The sequence below is a fragment of the Pristiophorus japonicus genome, chromosome 26 (assembly GCF_044704955.1).
Source record: "Pristiophorus japonicus isolate sPriJap1 chromosome 26, sPriJap1.hap1, whole genome shotgun sequence".
NCBI lineage: Eukaryota > Metazoa > Chordata > Chondrichthyes > Pristiophoridae > Pristiophorus > Pristiophorus japonicus.
The window spans coordinates 5185139-5205472 of NC_092002.1; the positions used below are offsets into that span (position 1 = coordinate 5185139).

Genomic DNA, 20334 nt, shown 5'->3' on the forward strand with positions numbered 1-20334 from the left:
GACTAAAGCCCCATCTACACTACTGAATGTTCCTACAGCAGCTAGGAAGAAAATAAGCCAAAGTTCCCTTTTCTGCTCACTGACCATCACTCCTGCTGGAAAGTGTTCATACACAAGAACATAAGAATTAGGAGCAGGAGTCGGCCATTTGGCCCCTCGAGCCTGCTCCACCATTCAATGAGATCATGGCTGATCTTCTACCTCAACTCCACTTTCCCGCCCGATCTCTATATCTCTTGATTCTCTTAATATCCAAAAATCTATCAATCTCTGTCTTGAATATACTCAATGCCTGAGCATCCACGGCCCTCTGGGGCAGAGAATTCCAAAGATTCACCATCCTCTGAGTGAAGAAATTTCTCCTCATCTCAGTCCTAAAGAATTTTGTATGTTTCAATGAGATCATCTCTCATTCTTCTAAAGTCGAGAGAATATAGGCCTCGTCGACTCAATCGCTCCTCATGAGGCAAGCCCTTCATCCCAGGAATCAGGAGTTAGGAGGGGGGGGCAACACTGGGCTTGGTTGTGATTCCCCCATGGTCAGATAGCTGCCAATTCTCTTACTTGAAGAATGGTGCCCGAGATCCCAATAAAACTGTTACCTGGAACAAATTGCCCTCCGGAGGGATGGGGTAACAATTCGAGGGATACCGGAAGAATTTGTTGCAGTGCCATTTTTGTTCAGCTAGCATCATTAACACACAGGTTCCAGAGTCGATACCAATACCACTCTTGCGATGGCATCACTGGTCCCTGCCAGGCGGGACACTATACTATATGTTTATCTTCAAATCTACTGGGAGAATAGCTTCAGCTGGAATGGATGTGCTGAAGGGTCACTTAACCCAAGTTTGGGTATGGTAGCATAGCAGTTGTGTAACTGGGCTTTGTGAACTTTGTTCGCGTGCCTGACAAGACTCCCAAAGCAAGCCCTCTACTCGGAACTCTTACACAGCAAGCGAGCCCAAGGTGGGCAGAAGAAACGTTTCAAGGACACCCTCAAAGCCTCCTTGTTAAAATGCAACATCCCCACCGACATCTGGGAGTTCCTGGCCAAAGACCGCCCTAAGTGCAGGAAGTGTATCCGGGAGGGCGCTGAGCACCTCGAGTCTCGTCGCCGAGAGCATGCAGAAAACAAACGCAGACAGCAGAAGGAGCGTGCGGAAAACCAGCCCCACCCTCCCTTTCCTTCAACGACTGTCTGTCCCACCTGTGACAGGGACTGTAATTCCCGTGTTGGACTGTATTGTCACCTAAGAACTCACTTTTAGAGTGGAAGCAAGTCTTCCTCAATTCCAAGGGACTGCCTATGATTATGATGATGAACTGGACTAGTAATCCAGAGGTCTGCAATACTAATCCAGGTAAAATGCTCGTTTAAATCCCACCATGGCAGTATAAGAACTTGAATTCAGTTCAAATAGAAATAAATAGCTAGAATCAATAAAAGTGACCGTGAAGCTGTTGGATTGTTGTCAAAACCCAACTGGTTCACCAATGTTCTTTAGGGAAGGAAACCTACCGTTATTGCCCGGTCTGGGCCTATGTGCCTCCAGTCCCACACCAACGGTGGTAAACTCTTAACTGCCCTCAAAAGTGGCCCAGCAAGGCACTCAGTTGTACCAAACTTCTTTTGGGCAACTAGGATGGGCAATAAATGCCGCCCTCGCCAGTGACACCCGCATCTCGAGAATGAATAAAACAACAGTGACTTTCTGATCGAGTGCCCACAGGTATTGTGGCTGGATTGAAAAATTGCAGAAACCTCACCTGGATTTTTGGAGACTATCAGCGCATCTTTGTGCCTCTCTTCAACAGACCTCTGCTTGGGATGATCCCTCGCTTCACCTGTTTCGGCAATAGCCAATCAAAAAAAAAAGACTGGAAGTTTTTTGGTACTGGATCTTTGCTGCGTGCCCCATAACCTCAACTGATCTTTCAGCTAATTCGTGGGCCGAGGCTCGTGGCCGAAACCCGACTTATGCATATAAAGTAAAATTCTTCTGCAGTTACGGTGGCAGAGGGGGAAGAAACATAGAAAATAGGAGCAGTAGTAGGCCATTCAGCCCTTCGAGTCTGCACCAACATTCAATATGATCATGGCTGATCCTCTATCTCAACACCAAATTCCCGTTTTTTCCCCATACCCCTTGATGCCTTTTGTGTCTAGAAACCTATCTATCTCCCTCTTAAATATATTCAATGACTTGGTCTCCACAGCCCTCTGTGGTAGAGAATTCCACAGGTTCACCACTCTGAGTGAAAAAATTTCTCCTCATCTCGATCCTAAATTTCCTACCCCGTATCCTGAGACTGTGACCCCTTGTTCTAGACTTCCCAGCCCCGGGGAAACATCCTTCCTGCATCTATTCTATCCAACCCAGTCAGAATTTTACTTTTCAACGCGATCCCCTCTCATTCTTCTAAACTCTAGTGAATACAGGCCTAGTTGACCCAATCTCTCCTCATACAACAGTCCTGCCATCCCAGGAATCAGTCTGATGAACCTTCGCTGCACTCCCTCTATGGCAAATATATCTTTTCTTAGATAAGGAGACCAAAACTGCACACAATAAAGGTCCGAGGTGATTCCCGAGCCCAGTTATTATGAAGGGTGGGTGTTGGGTGACAGACGCGGTACCCTAGAGGCCACTCTCACGACTTCAGTCCTTTCGCTCTCTCTCTCACAGTTCCCTATCTCAACAGCGCAGCCCCGAGCAAACCAGCAACCAGAGGTTGGCCACAGGGAGAGCGGAGAGGGTCGGAGGTGCATCTACCAGCTGACGGAGACCTGGGACCAGATCACCGGCCGCTCTGCTGGTGGAGCACGGCATGGGAAGATCCCGAAAAAGGGCAAGCAGGGAAAATAACTTGAATGAAGTAGTCGTACTCTAAAAAACAAACAAGATGGTTTGAGGCTGTCGGGAATAAACAGAGATAATCTTTAAAAGGACGTCTTTATCTGGAGCAATAACTTCATTTGTAGACCTTTGCCAGACTATGTGGGGGGAAAAAAAGTCGCAGGCTCGATCCTTAGTTTCTCCGGAGTTTGCAGATCACTGCTGGGCTAGTGGTAGGGCCACTACAATTGGTCTCAGGGACTCTATATTCGGAAAGAGTTTTAAAAAATAACCGTGGATCACAATCTATAGCCAGTGACTGCTGCAGGCAAGTACTCAGATGTACGTGTCCCATGGTACAATAGAACAAAAAGAAATAAAGACTTGCATTTATATAGTGCCTTTCACAATCTCAGGACCTCAAAATACTTTAAATTCAGTTAAATACTTTTTTGAATTGTAGTCACTGTTATAATGTCAGAAACACAGCAGACAATTTGGGCACAGCCAGCTCCCACAAACAGCAATGAGATAATGACCAGATAATCTGTTTTTTAGTGATGTTGGTTGATTGGCCAGTACACAGTGGTGCACCGATCGGGAATTCAGGTGTGGAGGGCAGCAGGGGAGAGCTTTCAGACAAGACGTTAAACCAAGGCTCTGTCTGCCTGATCAGGTGAATGTAAAAGATCTCATGGCACATTTACAAAGAAGCACAGGGAGTTTCCTGGTATCCTAGCCAACATTCAATCAACCATCATCAACAAGAGATTTTCTGGTCGATTGTTCATTTGATAGAAACATAGAAAATAGGTGCAGGAGTAGGCCACTCGGCCCTTCGAGCCTGCACCGCCATTCAATGAGTTCATGGCTGAACATTCAACTTCAGTACCCCATTCCTGCTTTCTCGCCATACCCCTTGATCCCCCTAGTAGTAAGGACCTCATCTAACTCCTTTTTGAATATATTTAGTGAATTGGCCTCAACAACTTTCTGTGGTAGAGAATTCCACAGGTTCACCACTCTCTGGGTGAAGAAGTTCCTCCGCATCTCGGTCCTAAATGGCTTACCCCTTATCCTTAGACTGTGACCTCTGGTTCTGGACTTCCCCAACATTGGGAACATTCTTCCTGCATCTAACCTGTCTAACCCCGTCAGAATTTTAAATGTTTCTATGAGGTCCCCTCTCATTCTTCTGAACTCCAGTGAATACAAGCCCAGTTGATCCAGTCTTTCTTGATAGGTCAGTCCCGCCATCCCGGGAATCAGTCTGGTGAACCTTCGCTGCACTCCCTCAATAGCAAGAATGTCCTTCCTCAGGTTAGGAGACCAAAACTGTACACAATACTCCAGGTGTGGCCTCACCAATGCTCTGTACAACTGTAGCAACACCTCCCTGCCCCTGTACTCAAATCCCCTTGCTATGAAGGCCAACATGCCATTTGCTTTCTTAACCGCCTGCTGCACCTGCATGCCAACCTTCAATGACTGATGTACCATGACACCCAGGTCTCTTTGCACCTCCCCTTTTCCTAATCTGTCACCATTCAGATAATAGTCTGTCTCTCTGTTTTTACCACCAAAGTGGATAACCTCACATTTATCCACATTATACTTCATCTGCCATGCATTTGCCCACTCACCTAACCTATCCAAGTCGCTCTGCAGCCTCACAGCATCCTCCTCGCAGCTCACACTGCCACCCAACTTAGTGTCATCCGCAAATTTGGAGATACTACATTTAATCCCCTCGTCTAAATCATTAACAGCTGGGGCCCCAGCACAGAACCTTGCGGTACCCCACTAGTCACTGCCTGCCATTCTGAAAAGTACCCATTTACTCCTACTCTTTGCTTCCTGTCTGACAACCAGTTCTCAATCCACGTCAGCACACTACCCCCAATCCCATGTGCTTTAACTTTGCACATCAATCTCTTGTGTGGGACCTTGTCGAACGCCTTCTGAATGTCCAAATATACCACATCAACTGGTTCTCCCTTGTCCACTCTACTGGAAACATCCTCAAAAAATTCCAGAAGATTTGTAAAGCATGATTTCCCTTTCACAAATCCATGTTGACTTGGACCTATCATGTCACCTCTTTCCAAATGCACTGCTATGACATCCTTAATAATTGATTCCATCATTTTACCCACTACCGATGTCAGGCTGACCGGTCTATAATTCCCTGTTTTCTCTCTCCCTCCTTTTTTAAAAAGTGGGGTTACATTGGCTACCCTCCACTCTATAGGAACTGATCCAGAGTCAATGGAATGTTGGAAAATGACTGTCAATGCATCCACTATTTCCAAGGCCACCTCCTTAAGTACTCTGGGATGCAGTCCATCAGGCCCTGGGGATTTATCGGCCTTCAATCCCATCAATTTCCCCAACACAATTTCCCGACTAATAAGGATTTCCCTCAGTTCCTCCTCCTTACTAGACCCCCCGACCCCTTTGTTTGTTTGTGGGATTTTTGCTGTGCGCAAATTGGCTGCTATTTTGCCTACAAAACAACAGCAGACAATCCCCCCATCCCAGGAATCAGTCTGGTGAACCTTCGTTGCACTCCCTCTGTTATGTATGTAACACCTTGTAGCCAGCATTCTACTGCCACCAGAGGGCGCATCTGTTGGAGTCCAAGGGATCTCAGCATCCCTTGGGAGCACTGTATATAAGCAGGCCTCCCATGCTGTGCCGGCTCTCTGGAGTCAAAATAAAGAGACCAAGGTCACACTTGCTCATGTCTACAGTACCCAGTCACATTGCTTTATTTGAGACATAACACCCTCTATGGCACATATATCCTTCCTTGGGTAAGGAGACCAAAACTGTACACAATACTCCAGATGTGGTCTCACCAGGTTCCCATATAATTGCAGTAAGACGTCTTTACTCTTATACTCAAATCCTTTTGTAATAAAGGCCAACATACCATTTGATTTCCTTTCTTTCTCTATTTCTAATTTCCTTCCCCTCCATTTGGTGCAAATATGGTCATTCTCAAAGTGTTAAATGCTGTTTGTGGGAGCTTGCTGTGCGCAAATTGGGCTGCCGCGTTTCCCTACATGACAGCAGTGGCCACTTCAAAAAGTACTTCATTGGCTGTAAAACACTTTGGGACATCCTGAGGTCAGAAAAAGTGTTATATATAAATGCAAGTCTTCCTTTCGTCTTTCTTAAAGGCGTGCCTCCTGCACGAAAAAGTGCACGGCTTAGCAAACCTTTGATCATTTGTTCACAAATACACAATGAAATGGCACAAGTTGCACTAAAATGCAACATGCAGTCACTTTCGAGAGATCACCTAGCCGAAAGTCTTTCTTTCATTCCTTAAATCGATAAAATGAATCTCCCTGCAAAGAGGTGCAGCTGGGATTGACGAGACAGAGCAATGAGCGCAGTGTACCTTCACCTTCTTTGCGAGTCTGTGTTCTTGTGGTAGGCCGAAGCTTGATTCCTTGTTCTGGGATCAGAGAAGAAAAAAATCGAAAAGACACTATTATTGAGGTTAGTATTATCTATTCTCTCCACACTTTTGGATGGATGTCCAGAAGCCAAGAAAAATCTTGAAAAGACAGATAGGAAGAAAGGAGTGGGACTTGTGCATTTCTGACTCCGATGCTACCCCTCGGGCACCGTCATCTTTTCTCTCCTCCTCTCCTGAAGGACTGCTCACTCGAAAGCTTTGCACACGCTCATTAAACTGGGTACCTCAGTAACATAGTGCAATAATTCAACTGTCACACTATTAGGCCCCCAGCAACACTCTCAAACCAGATCGCTCAACAGCAGCTTGCATTTATATAGCGCCTTTAATGCAGTAAAAAAAAATGTCTACTGACGCTTCACGGCAGCGTTACCAGACAAAACCCAGCACCGAGACACACAAGGAGCTAATATTAGGACGGGTGACGAAAGCTTGGTCAAGGGGTAGGTTTTAAGGAGAGTCTTATAAGGCGGTGAGATTTAGGGAGGGAATTCCCGAGCTTTGGGTTTAGACAGCTGACGGCACAGCAGCCAACGGTGGAGTGATGGAAATCGGAGATGCGCAAGAGGCCAGATTTGGAAAGAAAATCTTGCATTTATATAGCGACTTTCACAACCACCCTTCACTGCATTCCCCTCCTGTACTGTATTTGCTTCATGGGCTCTTTGCTTAAGAATTCATAGCAACACATTGCTATTAAGAACTAGTTGGTTTATTAACGAAGGTTTAACAATCACACTACAGTTGACGGCACAAATCATTACAAATGGGTATGATTTGGTGGCCATTACAGAAACATGGTTGCAGGGTGGCCAAGACTGGGAATTAAACATACAGGGGTATTTGACGATTCGGAAAGATAGACAAGAAGGGAAAGGAGATGGGGTAGCTCTGTTAATAAAGGATGATATCAGGGCAGTTGTGAGAGACGATATTGGCTCTAATGAACAAAATGTTGAATCATTGTGGGTGGAGATTAGAGATAGTAAGGGGAAAAAGTCAGTGGTGGGCGTAGTTTATAGGCCCCCAAATAATAACTTCACGGTGGGGCGGGCAATAATCAAGGGAATAATGGAGGCATGTGAAAAAGGAACGGCAGTAGTCATGGGGGATTTTAACCTACATATCGATTGGTCAACTCAAATCGCACGGGGTAGCCTGGAGGAGGAATTCATTAAATGCATACGGGATTGTTTCTTAGAACAGTATGTTACAGAACCTACAAGGGAGCAAGCTATCTTAGATCTGGTCCTGTGTAATGAGACAGGAAAAATAAACGATCTCCCAGTAAAAAATCCACTCGGAATGAGTGATCACAGTATGGTTGAATTTGTAATACAGATTGAGGAAGTTGTGTCAGAAACGAGCGTACTATGCTTAAACAAAGGGGACTACAGTGGGATGAGGGCAGAGTTGGCTAAAGTAGACTGGAAACACAGACTAAACGGTGGCACAATTGAGGAACAGTGGAGGACTTTTAAGGAGCTCTTTCATAATGCGCAACAAAAATATATTCCAGTGATAAAGAAGGGTGGTAAGAGAAGGGATAACCAGCCGTGGATAACCAAGGAAATAAAGGAGAGTATCAAATCAAAGACCAATACGTATAAGGTGGCCAAGGTTAGTGGGAAACTAGAAGATTGGGAAAATTTTAAACAACAGCAAAGAAGGACTAAAAAAGCAATAAAGAAAGGAAAGATAGATTACGAAGGTAAACTTACGCAAAACATAAAAACAGATAGCAAAAGCTTTTACAGATATATAAAAGAGTGAATAAAGTAAATGTTGGTCCCTTAGAAGATGAGAAGGGAGATTTAATAATGGGAAATGTGGAAATGGCTGAGACTTTAAACAATTATTTTGCTTCGGTCTTCACAGTGGAAGACACAAAAGCCATACCAAAAATTGCTGGTCATAGGAATGTGGGAAGGGAGGACCTTGAGACAATCACTATCACTAGGGGGGTAGTGCTGGATAGGCTAATGGGACTCAAGGTAGACAAGTCCCCTAGTCCTGATGAAATGCATCCCAGGGTATTAAAAGAGATGGCGGAAGTTATAGCAGATGCATTCGTTATAATCTACCAAAATTCTCTGGACTCTGGGGAGGTACCAGCGGATTGGAAAGCAGCTAATGTAACGCCTCTGTTTAATAAAGGGGGCAGACAAAAGGCAGGTAACTATAGGCCGGTTAGTTTAACATCTGTAGTGGGGAAAATGCTTGAAACTATCATTAAGGAAGAAATAGCGGGACATCTGGATAGGAATAGTGCAATCAAGCAGACGCAGCATGGATTCATGAAGGGGAAATCATGTTTTACTAGTTTACTGGAATTCTTTGAGGATATAACGAGCATGGTGGATAGAGGTGTACTGATGGATGTAGTGTATTTAGATTTCCAAAAGGCATTCGATAAGGTGCCACACAAAAGGTTACTGCAGAAGATAGAGGTATGCGGAGTCAGAGGAAATGTATTAGCATGGATAGAGAATTGGCTGGTGAACAGAAAGCAGAGAGTCGGGATAAATGGGTCCTTTTCGGGTTGGAAATCGGTGGTTAGTGGTGTGCCACAGGGATCGGTGCTGGGACCACAACTGTTTACAATATACATAGATGACCTGGAAGAGGGGACAGAGTGTAGTGTAACAAAATTTGCAGATGACACAAAGATTAGTGGGAAAGCGGGCTGTGTAGAGGACACAGAGAGGCTGCAAAGAGATTTAGATAGGTTAAGCGAATGGGCTAAGGTTTGGCAGATGGAATACAATGTCGGAAAGTGTGAGGTCATCCACCTTGGGAAAAAAAACAGTAAAAGGGAATATTATTTGAATGGGGAGAAATTACAACATGCTGAGGTGCAGAGGGACCTGGGGGTCTTTGTGCATGAATCCCAAAAAGTTAGTTTGCAGGTGCAGCAGGTAATCAGGAAGGCGAATGGAATGTTGGCCTTCATTGCGAGAGGGATGGAGTACAAAAGCAGGGAGGTCCTGCTGCAACTGTATAGGGTATTGGTAAGGCCGCACCTGGAGTACTGCATGCAGTTTTGGTCACCTTACTTAAGGAAGGATATACTGGCTTTGGAGGGGGTACAGAGACGATTCACTAGGCTGATCCCGGAGATGAGGGGATTATCTTATGATGATAGATTGAGTAGACTGGGTCTTTACTCGTTGGAGTTCAGAAGGATGAGGGGTGATCTTATAGAAACATTTAAAATAATGAAAGGGATAGACAAGATCGAGGCAGAGAGGTTGTTTCCACTGGTCGGGGAGACTAGAACTAGGGGGCACAGCCTCAAAATACGGGAGAGCCAATTTAAAACCGAGTTGAGAAGGAATTTCTTCTCCCAGAGGGTTGTGAATCTGTGGAATTCTCTGCCCAGGGAAGCAGTTGAGGCTAGCTCATTGAATGTATTCAAATCACAGATAGATAGATTTTTAACCAATAAGGGAATTAAGGGTTACGGGGAGCGGGCGGGTAAGTGGAGCTGAGTCCACGGCCAGATCAGCCATGATCTTATTGAATGGCGGAGCAGGCTCGAGGGGCTAGATGGCCTACTCCTGTTCCTAATTCTTGTGTTCTTGTGTTCTTGTACACATTACCAGTTCATCCACCAGGCTCACAACTGCATAACTCATCGTGGATCCCTTGAACCCAATTGGCTGGGGTTTTATTGAGTCTTGTGAACTCACAACGCAACAGCTCTACAACTATTTTGAGTCGTATCAGTAATCAAGTGCCCCCCCAATTAAAGTGGGGGGGGGTGGCACACTCCAAAAATAGTTTTTTTTTTGAGGGCACTAGAAACACAAATTATACAAGTGCCCCCTGGCTAAAAGGGGGGAGGGGGGGCACCAAAACTGACAACTTAAACAAATTAAACTTTAGACATTAAATCAAATTAAAATTTGGTTGCCAGGGGTGATGATGCACTCCAGTCCCTCCAGCGCCCACCTCTCGCAGAAGGCCGCGAGCGTACAGGTGGACACCGCGTGCTCCATCTCCAGGGGCACCCTGGCTCGAATGTAACTGCGGAAGGGAGGCAGGCAGTTCAACAGCTGTACAAACCTGTGAGCATGCTCACAGTTGCATACGTTACACCTGCATTTCTCACACCAGCGTTAATGTTGACCCTCTAATTACTGCCACATTATGGGCCGTTTTGTGCTGTGGGCCAGGCACCCTGGGAACTAGATCGAGACTGCTCAACTAATTTCCCGTAGGGCCCAAACAGCCACAGAGAGAGGAGAGCTTCGCCCATCATTTTGGGCTCAGTTGGAATCTGGGTACCAAAGGTGCACTGATAGCAACCATATTGTACTGTCGTCCATAACCAGGTCAGTTCTGTGCAGGAGAGAGTGGTACTGAGCTGCACCAGAATCAAGAAAAATGGCTGAAAGCATTTAACTTACCTATCCTGCTGGAGTCACGATCCCGCCGGGAGGTCTTGTCTCTTGTAGAACCTGAAAGCAAAGTTAATTTTGGATAAATTATTCGCCTTTCACGGTTCACCACATTGATGGTTCCTGTGCCGGGCTCTATGAAAAGAGCCATTAAAGGGACATTCTGTAATGTATTTGCTTCATGGGTTCTTTGCCGAAGAATTCATCGCAACACGTTGCTATTAAGAACTAGTTGGTTTATTAACAAAGGTTTAACAATCACACTACACATAACCAGTTCATCCACCGGGCTCACAACCACCTGCCTCATCGTGAATGACCTAGACTCAACTGACTGGGGTTTTATGGAGTCTTGTGAACATCACGTGACTGGTTTAGCCACTCACAATGAAACAGCTCTACAAACCCATGAGCATACTCACAGGAGCATACATTACACATTCCTTCCCAGACATCTGCCTGACCATAAGTAAAGCTCGCTGGGCAGAGTATCACTCAAATTGCAGATTCTTTTTGTGACTTTTTAAACAAAAGTCATGCAACTTTTCACCTTTGATTATAACAGCACAGTGCTGGGTGGGGAGGTCATGAGAGGTGCTATATAAACGCAAGTCTTTCTTTTTTCTTTCAACAAATTTCCAAAATCCTTTTGGCATTTTTTAATATAAATATAACGTGACCTTCTGTGACGTTGCTCGTGGAGCAAGGGTTTCTTGTCCAGCTGCTAGCTGACCTGCCCCTTTAAGGCCACTGCTCAGGCGCTCTTTGTGGGGACGCGGTCTAAACAGGTTATAAATAGAGGCTAATGTTGTTGTTGGACATTTCTCTGGGTAAGCAGCTGCTTGGTTCCTCTCCTCATTATAGAAACATAGAAAATAGGAGCAGGAGTAGCCCATTCAGCCCTTCGAGCCTGTACCACCATTCAATAAGATCACCTCAGTACCCTTTTCCTCCATACCCCTTGATCCCTTTAGCCGTACGATCAGCCCAGACGAGCTCAAGGTAAGCAACAACCTGCAGGAAATGACTGGTTTTATTTAAGATGAGGTTAGGTGATTTGTTGGTGTTTTATACCAATTGTGACATCTGGAATATGACGTCAATGAAGGACAAACCGCGAATCAAGCATGTTGACCTCAGTAGCCAAATTCCCGATAGTATTGCAGTATCACTAAATTGCAAAATGTATCCCAACATTTTACAAATCTCATTGCCTCATGTACCAATTTCTTCAGTAAGTGTATTTGTTTCACTTCTTATGTTTCTGCAATTATATTTTTCAATAAACAAAACAAAAGGGAACTTGCTTCTAAGAGCTCTGGGTGCCTGTAAAGGGTTAACTGACAGCCACCTGGCCACAAGGTTAAACGACTGTGTCTAGTACCTGAGCAGGTCGGAGTCTGATTGTGGACTGAAGATCCGCTGACTGGTTTGCCCTCAGGTGTGACGCACCAGCAATAGCCCGTCAACTTATGGCACTGAACCTGTTAAAGAGGAGAGAAAAAAGGAAATTATTGTTGTAATGTATTTGCTTCATGGGTTCTTTGCTTAAGAATTCATAGCAACACATTGCTATTAAGAATTAGTTTGTTTACTAACAAAAATTTAACAATCACACGACACATTACCAGTTCTTCCAGTAGGCTCACAACTGCATATCTCATCGTGGATGACTGAGACCCAACTGACTGGGGTTTTATTGAATCTTGTGAACATCACGTGACTGGCTGAGCCACTCACAACGCAACAGCTCTACAAACCGGTGAGCATGCTCACGGGCGCATACATTACATTTGTGAAAGCTAACACCTGTGAACATGTCTGTGGTGCTCATGTATGTATCTTCTGTTAGGCAAAGAAGATACGTGTGTGTGTGTGTGCATGTATATGATTTGTTGGTGTCTTATACAGTGAGCGCTCGAGCCAAACTTTACCGCCTATCTATCAAGGCCCTTGCCCTAATTTTCAATTCACAAACCTAGCCCCTTGCAAATTTCTCCAGCCAGATGACCCAGGTTACACCATCAACTCTGGCTTATTGCTGGTTCCACACTCCTCTACTCCAGAGTCAGGGGCTGGTCTTTCAGTCACTAGCTCCCCTCAAGCACCTCTGAAAGCTATCTTCCCAAAGTACTTGGCTCCGCCGCTTCTTTCCCTTTCCTCAAAAGCCTAGCTCTTCAATCTCACGCTCAGCCCAACCCAAATGTTACTGTTTGCTGCTTGCATATCTCCCTCCACTGACCTGGTTAAGTCATTAGAGATGTTCCTCTATGTGAAGAGGCTTGGTTCAGTGATAGCGCACGAGAAATACGGATCAAAGGTAAATAGAATAGCCACACGAGCACAGTACTTTGGGCCATGCAACTCTCCAAAAAATTACAGGGAACATTGAAGCCAAGAATTCCATGCACTTTCTTAACCCCAGCTATCAACTTGCCCTGCCACCTTCAAAGATTTGTCAATATGCACCCCCAGGTCCCTCTGTTCTTGCATGCCCCTCAAAATAGTGCCACTTAGATTATACTGCCTCTCCATGTTGCTTCTTCCAAAGCACATCACTTCACACATACACAGAATCATAGAAACATAGAACGGTTACAGCACAGAAGGAGGTCATTCGGCCCGTCGAGCCCGTGCTGGCTCTCTGCAAGAGCACCTCAGCCAGTCTCACTACCCCACCCTTTCCCCGTAGCCCTGCTAAGTTTTTTCCTTCAGGTACTAATCCAACTCTCTTTTGGGAGCCACGTTTGAATCTGCTTCCACCGCCCTTTCGGGCAGCGCATTCCAGATCCTAACCACTCACTGCGTAAAAAAAGTTTTTCCTCGGTTATTTGAAAATATGGGTCTGAAAACAAGAAACTGCTTTTCCAAAAAGGATTGTGTCACATGAAATGCAAGTTCTTTTTGTAGTTCATAAATGACTGAAACATGAAATATTAAGCTTTCTGAAAAATACTGATAAATGGTCCAGTTCCCCAGTTGTGGGGCCAGTCAAAAAATCCTTGGCTCTGTGGTAGAATGGGCATCCTTGCCCTCTGAGTCAGACAGCTGTGACTTCAGAACAATTTATGTCTTAGCTATTTAGCAACTTGCTGTGTAAAAAAAAAATCTTATCTCCTCCCCCCGGTTCTTCTGTGACCTCTGGTTATCAATCCTCCTGCCTATCTACTCTATTAAAACCCTTGATAATTCTGAACACCTCTATTAAATCTCCCCTTTACCTTCTCTGCTCTAAGGAGAACAAGCCCAGCTACTCTAGTCTCTCCACATAACTGGAGTTCCTCAAACGGTACCAACTTGCCACGGATACCAACATGACGGCTTTGCAATGGCGTTCTAATGATAAGATCGGTGGTAAATCTATGGTTCGAGAGGTGAGGGGACCACTAGCCAGTTTAGAGTCAAGTCCCATCCCACTCAGGGGTGCAATGAATTCCCTTTTTAACTGCTCATCAATAACCATGGTATAAAATAAGTCAATAATAAAAATATCTTAAAAATTATCAGTTAAACATAAAATTATTTCTGTAACTTCACAATGAGCTCATTTCAGTTGATTGAGATTGCCTGCCCAGGCTTTGACTGGTAAGGTATCACACTGGTGCCGTGCTTATTGTCTTATCTCTACAAAATATCAAGACCAAGTGATTAACATTGATTCCCCACAATACCTGTGCAAAAGAGCCATCCTCGTTGCATTCTGGTACGATGATGGAGTCCGTCGCCCTCCTCGTCTGTGCCAGTGCTTGGGCTCTGTCCTCTTGGCATCTTACTGTAGCCCTATCTGAAACACACATCAACTCATCTCAGAAATAACCAGGGCCAATGCATTCCTATTCACTCTGCTCGCTGTATTAAACCACAAAGTCATAGTGATTTCTGGGGTCAAAGGTGATGTGAAAATCACCTTTGAAGGTGATGTGAAAAGATGAAACACGTGACCACATTCAGCTATCCTTCAAAATCTGGCTTCCAATTTCCGGTTATGCTGCGAATAAGATTAATTGGTGGCAGACCACCAAACCAAACCATAACTTTGGTCACCGAATGGTTGCTCAAGTTCTGGATTGTGATTTGTGAGAAAATATGTCAAAGGTAAGCAGGGAGAGAGGAAAGGATTCTAAAAAGGGTAGACCATCAGCAGGTCCCATAGAGGGTGTCCATCCACAGCTCCTGAAAAAGGATGGTTCAACATTTGGTTCCATAAATGGCAGCCCATCCACAGGTTGGTCCATATCTCTGGTCCCAAAGAAAGGTAGTCCACTCAAGAAGGACAATCCATAGGTGCATATTGACTGTCAGACAACAGGTCACCAAAAGACTGGTTACAGCACAAATGGTCCTCACCAACCCACGTTGGTGTTGGCAGGAGGAAGAGTGTGTAGGACAATGTATTTAGAGATTATTGGAACAAGAGGGAAGCCGGGAAGCCCAGAGCAGCAATGGCCAATGTACATGCAATAGAGAAGATAGGTCGGAACAGAGCATTAGAGATTGGAGGTGAGAGAGGGATTGCCTACAAGCTGACAAACTTTGTGCTAAATTAGTAGCAGTACTCAATTTGAGGAGTCCTGTCAACTGGTTAAAATTGATTTTGAACAGATTCCACTCAAGATGCTTAAATCCTTACATGATCTTATACTTTGGGTGATTTTTTTTTGTGCTGTTGATGTTGAGAATGGAACTCCGTATTAGCATCATATTGTGTCGTTGGGAACCTGGTTGAAGGTATACCAGAAACTCAACGGACTACCCCCCACCCCAATCCTATTCAGTAACTTTCAAAAGGGAATTGGATAAATACTTGGAGAGAAAATTGCACGGCACTGGGGAAAGAGCAAGGAAGTAGAACTAACTGGATCGCTCTTTCACAGAGCCGACGCAGGCACGATGGCTGAAGGGCCTCCGTCTGTGCTGTAAGATTCAACTGCAATTCATTTTTGCCCCTTAGCCACAAAACTGTGGAATTTGTCTCATTCAACCTACCCTCATTTAACTAGCCTCTAGAACCCTAGCTTTTTTGCTCTTCCCTCCATATTGGCCTTGATTTTTCACTTGGGTTTCTCAATAGTCACTTCGGGTCCTTACAACATGCAAAGAAAGGAGACTGTTGTTTCATCAGTCTAGCCTGGGTTGGAACTCAGCGACATGGTGATAGACCATTGCACCACATGTTTTCCTCTCCCATTGAGAGTAATTCTGGTGAGAGTTACTTGTAGAACATTCGTCAACACGTTGGTGCAAAATTTGCATATTCAAAAGTCATTAACTGGATTAAAATAAAAAGGAAAGAACTGAACATCTTGCTTAAAACTAGCACTCGGCAGAACTGTAACCCTCGAAGAAGTTGGAGAAGGTGGGCGGGGATGGTGAGGGGGCAAATGCAGGTTCCCCCCTCTCCCCCATGCCGCTGTCATACACTGGAGCGAGCTGCCTGCTCTTTTTTTCTTGTTTGCGGAGGGAGGAGATACCCTAAAACCAGAGTTGCCTTCATAAAAAACAGATTGAAATGGATCATCCATCCTTAGCCCGCCCTGTGACACATTGAGATTTATAGGAAGTGTTAAATTGGTGGGGTGGGGGGGGGGCGGAGGGGGCCGTGGAGGTCAGAGACATCCCTCGAGGAGTTATGCAAGAAACGCCCAGCTAATTGCTCCAATGATTTAACACTACCCTGTCACAGAATATTTAAAGGGATGATTTATACGTGGCTAAAATGGAGTGAACGGATGTGTGCTACAGGCACCTGTCTGAGAGTTAACCGAGCCCCGAGCCCCAAGCCCCAAGCCCCTATCCGACTGCCCAGAGAGGCGCTCAAGACTGGAGTTCCTTCCCTGCAATGCCGCTATGACATTAACGAGGAGCACCCCTGTGCATCCTGGAGGCCCTCCAGTAGAAATACTACGTGGAATTTACAGCACAGACACAGGCCATTCAGCCCAACAGGTCTGTGCCGGTGTTTATGCTCCACACGAGCCTCGTCCCACCCTACTTCATCTAACTCTGTATCAGCATGTCCTTCTATTCCATTCTCCCTCATGTACTTATCTAGCTTTCCCTTAAAGGCATCTCTGATGTTTGCCTCAACCACTACCTGTGGGAGTGAGTTCCACATTCTCCTGAATTCCCCATTGGATTTATTAGAGACCATCTTAAATTTATGGCCCCTAGTTTTGGATTCCCCACAAGTGGGAAACAGCTTCTCTATGTCTACCCTATCGAACTCTTTCATAATCTTAAAAGACTTCCATTAAGTCAATAACTTTGGAATGTGAGCATGAGCGCCCATTCAGTAATTAACATGACCCCAACCTTAAAACGGGGCAAAGGGACAACCCAGCAAACTACAGCATCCATTGTGGGTAAAGGCATCTCGAAAGATAGGCTAATGATAGGTGTGATATGGTACAGTATGGCATGGTATGATATAGCAAGAGGGAGTCAGCGTGGATTTATATAAACGAGGGACAGTTTTTCCCATCAAATTTACACAAGATCTTGGAAAATATGACAGAGGTGTTTGACAATGGGAATTCTGGAGCTGCGATACATTTAGAAAGTTTTTGATACCATGGCGCACAACAACAACTTGCATTTATTTAGCGCCTTCAATGTAATAAAACGCCCCAAAGTGCTTCACAGGAGCGTAATCAGACAAAATTTGACATGGGGTGCTAGGACAGGTGATCACAAGCTTGGTCAAAGAGGTAGGTTTTAAGGAACGTCTTAAAGGAGGCGAGGTAGGTGAGGCGGAGAGGTTTAGGGAGGGAATTCCAGAGCGTAGGGCCCAGGCAACTGAAGATGCGGCCACCAATGGTGGGGCGAATGAAATCAGGGATGCGCAAGAGGACAGAATTGTAGGACAGCAGAGTTCTCAGAGGGCTGTAGGAGGTTACAGAGATTGGGAGGGGGAAGGCCAGGGAGGGATTAGAAATAACGGGAAGGCCATGGAGGGACTCAAAATAACTAGTAGACTATTGACGAATGGAAATGTCAGTCCTGCCCTGATGTTTCCGCCCTTACCACTGCATCGACTCCGTGGCATTGACTCAAGGGTCGGGTCCCTGCATTTCGCTCGCTGGAAGGCGCAGTGGGATTTGTAGAGCTTCCTGTCGCTCCCGCAGACCGGCTTCTGTTGTGCTCTGGAGCAGTCGATGTTGCACAGGCCCCCACGGTCACTCTCAGCTATAAGAAACTGAAACAGGAACAGTTCCAGTTAGATCCATGCGCGCTTTGTGCACAAAAAAGCCCACTGCTCCCTGTACAATCTGCCATATCATGGGCCCCCACCCACCCATGAAATCTCCCGTGGGATTCCCATCTCTCCACCGCTGGAGCAAAACTCCAGAATACCCATCCAACCTTACAGGCTGCATTTAAAATCCTGAATTAGGAACATGGGAACGGGAGGAGGCCATTCAGCCACTCAAGTCAGTTCTGCCATTCAATTAGATCATGGCTGATCTGATTTTTAACACCATTTACCCATCTTGGTTCCATGACGCTTATGATCTGGAATGACTGCACAAGGGTGAAAGAAGCAGATTCAGTCGTAACTTTCAAAAGGCAATTGGATAAATACTTGAAGGGGACACATCTGCAGGGCAATGGGGAAAGAGCAGGGGTGAATGAGACTAAGTATATGGCTCTTTCCAAGAGCCGGCACAGGCTCAATGGGCCAAATGGCCTCCTCCTGTGCTGAGCGATTCTATGAAAGCCGAAAGCAAAAACCCACGGAGCTCCCATGCTGGGTCACTCTGTGCGGTACTGACCCTGTACAGGCCAGGGGATTCGCGCCCCATTCAGGGAGACTCCCAGGCAATCTGCGATGGTTGGCAACTCTAGCAAGGAATGTCCCGCGATGGAGCTCAGCTCATTGCAGTTGGTATAACAGTGGGTTAGTGCAGCTAACCCAAGCTGGGGAGAGGCAGAACCAACTTGAGTTTGGTTAACTCAGCAATGTTGGAGTATTCAAGCTGGAACCTTTTGTGGCTCAGGGGCACCATGGGTGATGCCTCAAACTGCAAGGCCATTGAGAGTATAATAAATGGGTTATTTTTTTTTTTAAACTCAAATTTAAAAAAAAAGTTTGCTGCACCTTTTGAAATCCCAGCCATGTTAATCCTGAATGGATGTCACACATGGATGGGAACAATTAACAGTAATTGCATATTTTAACAGAAAGAGTTTTGATGCAGGTGGAATCGCTGTTAGTTTCCATTGAAAATTCAAAAATATCAAACACCAGTACTTCAAAGGGTTTAGCCCTGCACTGGGTTGGGACGGACAATTAAATGTGGCCGGGGTCCACTACCCTAAGAGGAAGACTGTCTAGGGTCCACTGCCAGTACAGGTTGATAAGCAGGTTCCTGGAACACGATGCACTGCTCAGCTCAGCAATGGGGACGGGTATTTTTCTGGGTGAAGTGCTGTCTTCACTAATGTTGTGCATGGAGGAAGGACAAGGTAATAGAAAAGGGTCAAAACTGTACCCGTCAGTCCCAAGGGCTGCATGTCAACCCCACTCTACCATTGTCAGCTGTGGCTCAGTGGTCAGCACTCTCGCCTCTGAGTCAGAAGGTTGTGGGTTCAAATCCCACTCCAGGGACTTGAGGGAGTGCCGCACTGTTGGAGGGGCATAATAAGAACATAAAAATTAGGAACAGGAGTAGGCCATCTAGCCCCTCGAGCCTGCTGTGCCATTCAATAAGATCATAGCTGATCTGGCCGTGGACTCAGCTCCACTTACCTGCCCTCTCCCTGTAACCCTTAATTCCCTTATTGGTTAAAAATCTATCGATCTGTGACTTGAATACATTCAATGAGCTAGCCTCAACTGCTTCCTTGGGGAGAGAATTCCACAGATTCACAACCCTCTGGGAGAAGAAATTCCTTCTCAACTCGGTTTTAAATTGGCTCCCCCGTATTTTGAGGCTATGCCCCCTAGTTCTAGTCTCCCCGACCAGTGGAAACAACCTCTCTGCCTCTATCTTGTCTATCCCTTTCATTATTTTAAATGTTTCTATAAGATCACCCCTCATCCTTCTGAACTCCAACGAGTAAAGACCCAGTCTACTCAATCTATCATCATAAGGTCACCCCCTCATCTCCGGAATCAGCCTAGTGAATCGTCTCTGTACCCCCTCCAAAGCCAGTATATCCTTCCTTAAGTAAGGTGACCAAAACTGCACGCAGTGCTCCAGGTGCGGCCTCACCAATACCCTGTACAGTTGCAGCAGGACCTCCCTGCTTTTGTACTCCATCCCTCTCGCAACGAAGGCCAACATTCCATTCGCCTTCCTGATTGCCTGCTGCACCTGCAAACTAACTTTTTGGGATTCATGCACAAGGACCCCAAATGTGGGATACTTGACTGCAAAATTTGTGGTAGTGGGGAACTGCGTTCGTGCTCTCCCGTGGCTTTACAACTCAAAAGAGTTTCATGCACAAGGACCCCCAGGTCCCTCTGCACCTCAGCATGTTGTAATTTCTCCCCATTCAAATAATATTCCCTTTTACTATATTTTTTCCCCAAGGTGGATGACCTCACACTTTCCGACATTGTATTCCATCTGCCAAACCTTAGCCCATTCGCTTAACC

The 20334-nt window shown here is 45.5% G+C and overlaps 2 protein-coding genes across 8 annotated transcripts in view; one reads left to right on the forward strand and one right to left on the reverse strand.

Annotated features, from left to right (window-relative positions):
• LOC139239133 (dynein axonemal assembly factor 10-like) overlaps positions 1-20334 on the forward strand; it is a 237527-nt gene that overhangs the window by 137788 nt on the left and 79405 nt on the right. The gene's annotated exons all lie outside the window — the stretch shown is intronic.
• The window catches only part of LOC139239132 (SPARC-related modular calcium-binding protein 1-like), a 128235-nt gene that overhangs the window by 72147 nt on the left and 35754 nt on the right, over positions 1-20334 (reverse strand). Inside the window, exons 1-6 of one of the 3 annotated variants that reach the window (XM_070867683.1) lie at positions 17757-17793; positions 14405-14517; positions 12118-12217; positions 10743-10793; positions 6250-6306; positions 1771-1848 (exon numbers count right to left, since the gene is read on the reverse strand). In XM_070867683.1, the coding sequence (XP_070723784.1) occupies positions 1771-1848; positions 6250-6306; positions 10743-10793; positions 12118-12217; positions 14405-14517; positions 17757-17778 (421 nt within the window). In that variant the 5' untranslated portion in view covers positions 17779-17793. Of the gene's footprint in view, positions 1-1770; positions 1849-6249; positions 6307-10742; positions 10794-12117; positions 12218-14404; positions 14518-17756; positions 17929-20334 lie in introns of those variants that run through there. The other 2 variants (XM_070867685.1, XM_070867684.1) reach the window with 2 other exon arrangements.